Source organism: Aphis gossypii, chromosome X, assembly GCF_020184175.1.
Source record: "Aphis gossypii isolate Hap1 chromosome X, ASM2018417v2, whole genome shotgun sequence".
NCBI classification, from domain to species: domain Eukaryota; kingdom Metazoa; phylum Arthropoda; class Insecta; order Hemiptera; family Aphididae; genus Aphis; species Aphis gossypii.
Window position 1 is genome coordinate 50,682,040 of NC_065533.1, and position 6,307 is coordinate 50,688,346.

Here is a 6,307-nt window from a genome sequence, read left to right on the forward strand (position 1 = left end):
GACAGACATAACTATTTCTGGCAGTTTGCGGTTAATAAAAAATGAATTGTTTCTCGATTCCTTGCATGGTTTATTAAAAATCGATTTGAGTGATGTCGAACAGCCTTTTGAATCATTGTTTGCGAATCAGATTTTAGTCGTTACCGGTACCAATCCTAATACTAAAGTTTTTAGAGCCAAACGATTTTATACTGATGCTTCGTTGCCACTGTCAAGCAAATTACCAAGCTTTACAGAAGGTTGTTATAGATTTATATTTTCTTGGCAATAAAATGCATTTTCCATAGTATTTTAAATTAATAATTACTAATTAGACTTATAGCTGAAACCCGTTTTAAAATATATGAAAACATTTTGTGCAGGCAACTTGAAATTAATGGTCGCCGCGGGACCGTTTTTTACCGAGTCTTCTCCACATGGAAAGTTATTGAAATCTTTAGTACAAAAAACAGTCGATTTGGAAGCACAGTTGTTGATATTGTTGGGCCCGATGTTTGATGCAGATTTTTTGGTACAGCTGAACAAAAGGACATCAGAAGACATTCAACAATGTTATGACGAAGTGTTAGATTCTGTTCTGAAACCTTTATTTAAGTATGTTATTAGTTACATTTGTGTAGGTATAGTGACATAAATATTTAATTTATTATGTGTTTTTATTCAATTCTAGCAATCCTGGAAGTCAAAACACAAAAGTGCTGATGTTAAGTTCATGGAAAGATTTCGAAAATTATTCTTTCTACCCAACGCCTCCAAATCAGGAGTCGACCTTGCTAAATTTGTATCCTAACAATTTGTATATGTTATCTGATCCAAGTGTGTTTTCCGTTAATGACATAATAATTGCTGGTAATGCAAGCGATTCTCTTATGGGTATACACGGTTCAGCAATTCATAACACTAAGTCAGTTTTATTACCATTAAAGAATTAACCTTATAAATCACCGCTGGAATATATAAACTGTTGTAAACATTTGTTTTTTTTTGTTTTTGTATAATAAGCATTTTTAATTTAGAAAAACATAAAATACAATTTATATTTAAAATAATAACAGTTAAAAATATAAAATTAGTTTATTTTTTTCCTTCAGACTTGATTCCATGTGGAAAATATATCTGGTAAATAAATAAAATATTATTTTAACTTATGAAATATTTTTATAAATTATCAAAAAGAGTAAATATAATAAAAATAAAATATTGTTTTCATGTATCTAAACTTCATTTTCTAAATTAGCAATATGCCTCCAATAATTATTATTATGGTATCCATTTAGTTGAGTATTTTTAATTATTCTTGTACATTTTAATATATTTTAATTTTAACTAAAGTTGATGTTATAACTTGATATTTAAGGATTAACAATCCGATATTTTTTAAACTGAAGAATTAATTTTTAATTTTGTAAAGTAAAACTAAACTAAATTTTTAAAAGGACTAATATAACATCATGTTTTATAATTTTTGCGATCTGTTGAAATATTTAAAAATTCTTGTTCCAGCGCTGACAAGTTTATTCTAGTTAAACTCTTGTGTTCTAATGATTTATTTTTTTTTATAGAGAAGACATGTTTACTAGGCTAGCCAAACATATTAAATGGCAACGATGTTTACACCCTTCATATGTTGCTAACCCTAATGTCTGTGTGGACCATTTACAATGGGTAGAACACTGTACACTGCAAAAAAACACTCCACACATTATACTGACATCTTCGCAACTTCGTACTTTTATAAGAGTAATAATTTATATAGAATACCTATTACCTAATAATTTAATTTTTTTATTCTTGTATTTTAAAAGTAATAGTGTATTAGTTATACATTTGTAATTAAGTAATTACATATTTCAGGTAGTTGAGGGTTGTATGGTTATCAACGTTGGACAGTTACTCAAACATAACTCCCAAAAACAAACAGTATCAGGAACATATGGCCTAATTCAAATAGCTGCTTCAAAAGATGGCAGTTGGTCAACTCAGTCCAATATTTCAGCTGAAATTGTTCATATTTAATACATAGGCAGTTTATTAATTTCATTTTTACTTTTATTTTTTTATTAACTATTTTCTATTTTTCATTAATAGCCATTATAATAAAATATGCTAATAGTTAAGATCCCATTTTAAAATATGAATTAATTACTGCAGTGCTTTATGTAATCCAAATTAAATGCTCAAAATAATATTTAAAATAAAAAATGTGAAAAAAACAATGAACTAAAATGAAGAAAAGACTATTTTTTAATAATTAAATTATTTTAATATTTAAAGTAGTTGAGATTGTTAAATTGTAATGTTTTTAATCATAGAATAAAATCATCTTTTTTGTATCAATGGCTTTAAGATGACACTTCACCTGCATTTTTTGTCTCCGTCTTATAAATGTAGTAAAAGCTGTTTTATTTAGGAAAGGAGGACTACTCAGGCTGTAGTCCAAGTTAAACAACTACATTTTGACACTAGAATGAGAAGATTTTGGACTGTGCAACATTGTTTTTATTTTTTATTTGTTGATATAAAAACATTAAAAAAAAATATATATATTCAAGTTTGAAAAACTAAAAATAATGAATTTTAAATCAATAAGAACTTTTTTTTGTAGTTCTAATATCAGACTTGTAAATTGTTCAAATGTGACTTGTTAACATTTTATAACTCATATGTAATATGCTTACAGAGGCAAAACTATAATTTTATTATATGATTGAAGGTGTAATTTTTCACGAGCCTCATAGTTGAAGGGGCCTCTCAGTAAAATTTTGTACGGTTTCAAAAAAAGTCAGTTAAAGTAAATAAAACCATGAAATATTGAAATAATACAAAATATACTAATTAGACTGAACATGTATGATCGGATTATCTGATGTCAACACGATAGTATTTAGACTAATATAAATGTGAAAAATGCATTATACAAGTATAATGTTATGTCCTATCGCAGTTATCGAATATTAAAGTTATTTAATTATAATAATAATTTAAATTTTAACAATATAATATAATGTATATTTATATTACTTGGTATATAGCAGGGGTGGCCAAACTTCTTTTGGTCACAATCTACTAAAATATACTTTAAATACTAAAATATACTTCACCTTTGAGGATCGACTTTCATAGACAATTTTTTTTATTATTGAATAACTATAATTATTATAGGCGTGGCCCTAAAATAAATTCTAACATGATCGACTTTGAAATTGTCCGCAATCGACTGTTTGGCCGCCCCTGGTATATAGTACATAATACCAATTATTAATCAATATTAACTTTATATTTTTTGTAAAAATGTATAATATACTTATTTTTATGTATTATAAATAGTATAATATTCTTTTGACATTTTATTTAACTTTCATGCTCTTATAATATGATTTGGATATAATTTTTATTTTTGTTAAATAACAATATTTCTGTTGTAATAAATCTAGTTCACTATTTATACTTGAATAATTTATAATGTATGTTATCCAAACTTAGATATAATTTATAAGTTGTATAAGTCATAAGCATAACACTCAAAACTATACAGCTAATATACAAGTATTTGATAATTTTGTTAGTAGATACTTGAACATTGTACACAATTGAGACAAATAAAACATTTAAAAAATATATTTAAAAATTAAACTAAAATATTTAAATATCTACATTAAAACAATTTGAAAATTAAAAAAAACCTATAACTGTTCAACATTTGGAAATAGAAGATTCCACAAAAAGATAAAGAAAATTATGTTTGTACATTTCATTTTAAATCAAATGATATAATGACACATTTTGTAATTGAAATGTCAAGAGGATTAGTGTATGAAACCACAAAATGAATATATTCAATTTTAAGACTCATATCTATACCATATTCATTTTTCGAAACCTTCTTAAATATTTCAGTTCATCAAAACCAAATCGATCAGCATCAAAACCACGTTTATTTATTACAAATAAAATTAAAAATCTATACCATAATGAAGCAAGTATAATACAAATACATGATTTATAGTCAATAGAGCTTATAGACATATAATAGCTTAAGTAATAAACAAAACTATAACAATTTAACATATTTATCGATATAAATTATTTTAAAACACAATTACATATTATGTTAGTTAATGAGATGAATTTATAGTTGAAAATCTACCCAATGTTGCCAGAAAAATTATGTTAGATACTAGAAAATATCTGGACAATGCATCAAAATCCAGGAAAACGTATACTGTTTTCATTTATAAATGATAATTTTGAAAACGATATAATAGCTCATTTTTCAACAACTAGGTAACTTACCAAATGTAAAATTATTTCAATAATCAATGTTTTTACTTTTTTCTTATTGTGAAGAGTTCTGAAGGACTCCGAAATGGCTGTATGTAATCATTGTAAGCTGCGGCAAACATAATTTTAACATAATACAATCTGTGACGAAACGATAGGCGATAAGATACATTATACAAACTGCAAGTTGCAACAATTTATTTATATATGTATAGGTACTATGTGCATACCGATACGATAACACATAATATATAGTTACATCATAGTATATACTTATTATAATAGGTACTTATTATGTACATATACCGTTTAATTAATTAATTACCTATGTCATGTTGGGTGCCTACAAATTGATAAGGATAATCCTAATTTATTTTTAAGTTTTAACGTAATATACTTTATGTCGGTTCCTTTACAAGTAAAGGATTACCTAGGTTTATCACAAAATATGGTAATACTACTTAGTACTTATTTACAATTAGTATTGTATTATTATTTTGTTGATTTAATTTTTTTTTTGATTGACAACGATCAATTCAAAAAAAAAAATAATAAAAAAAATACCAACATGTTATAAGATGGCATACAAAAGTTATCGATCATGAAGTTGGTAAGCGACCGATCAAATGCGTACTTATAATAGCTTAATATTCATATCCTAACACGTCATATAGGTACGTACACCTATAATTAAACGAAAAACTGCAGATATATGTTATTACAGTATTGGTATAATGGTATGTCGTATGTATTATGTACCTATATTATAATATTACATATATATAGTAGGTATATAAAATAAATTTCCGCAGTTTGTATAATGTATCTTATTATCTTATCGATTTTGTGGCAGATTGTATAATGTTAACATTTTTTTGGCAGTAGTTTACGTATCAACTTTTAGAAAATGTTTAATTTTGACGAAATTTGCCATCTTTCCAGAATATTTTGATTGTTAGTATTGTTATAATTTCTGAATGTCGACTTCTAGGTAATTGAACAGAAAACTTCATAGACCAATAAATCGATCCAATATGAATAATAAACGAATGACTCATAATAATTATCCATAGGTACGAATAGGTGTTTTCAATTATAAATACAATATTTATTTATTCATTACAATAATAATATAATAATGGCATAATGCATTATAAAAATATATAATATAATAGCTAGTGCAAGTAGAAGGGTATTCTTAATTCAATTTATATTTCTTTTGAAATTAATTATCCGAATTGATATTAAATTTATACTTAATACATATATTATTATATTATTAATCAAATATTGAACATATTTTTCAATATTTCAATAATAGTTTGTAAAATAGACGTACACACAGTACTGTACCTATCTAGAGTACCCTCGTTTCAATAAAAATAATTATTAAGAGTCTCTTATAAAGACAAAAACATTAGAGAACTTCCTGCCTTCTTATCAATTCGAGTTTATCTATTTTATTATTTAGATTTTAGGTAGTTAAATTGTACCTATAATTCTTATCTGTGCGTGTACAATATCGTTACTCTAGTTTGTTTCAAGTAGGTACCGTTTTCGATGCAACTAGACAATAGACGTGTATGTTTATGAGGTAGCCTATCTTTCCAGAAGTTAGTCAGCCTCGCCAGGCTAAAATCGAATTCACACGTTTATTTATTGACCGTGCACAAAGCGTTTTGGAGACCATAACACATTTTTGCTTTGAATCGTGATCGAAACCCAGCTAAACTATCAATATCATCTAGAGAATACACGGGTCGTTTGACCATACGTAAGTAAAATAGAAAGAAAAATCTTGAAAATATTCAACTGTGGTTGCTTTAAGGGGCTGGAGTGTATCGTGTTTGTTTATTTAATTTTTTTGGATTGTTAAATTTATACATATCGATTTATTAATTTAGTTTTAATTTGTTATTTGGTCGACTACAACCTTTTGGCTTTTATATTTTAATAAATTCTTTTAAAACACTATTTGAATAAATAATTCTTATCTGTGTCAAATTGGTCAATTACTTTGTTGTTA

The 6,307-nt window shown here is 25.8% G+C and overlaps 1 protein-coding gene across 1 annotated transcript in view; it reads left to right on the forward strand.

Annotated features, from left to right (window-relative positions):
• The window catches only part of LOC114128395 (DNA polymerase alpha subunit B), a 17,391-nt gene extending 15,058 nt beyond the window's left edge, over positions 1 to 2,333 (forward strand). Inside the window, exons 6-10 of the mRNA XM_027992909.2 lie at positions 2 to 239; positions 363 to 594; positions 671 to 904; positions 1,563 to 1,740; positions 1,855 to 2,333. Of these exons, the coding sequence (XP_027848710.1) occupies positions 2 to 239; positions 363 to 594; positions 671 to 904; positions 1,563 to 1,740; positions 1,855 to 2,016 (1,044 nt within the window). The 3' untranslated portion in view covers positions 2,017 to 2,333. The remainder of the gene's footprint in view (position 1; positions 240 to 362; positions 595 to 670; positions 905 to 1,562; positions 1,741 to 1,854) is intronic.
• The last annotated feature ends 3,974 nt before the right edge of the window (positions 2,334 to 6,307 follow it).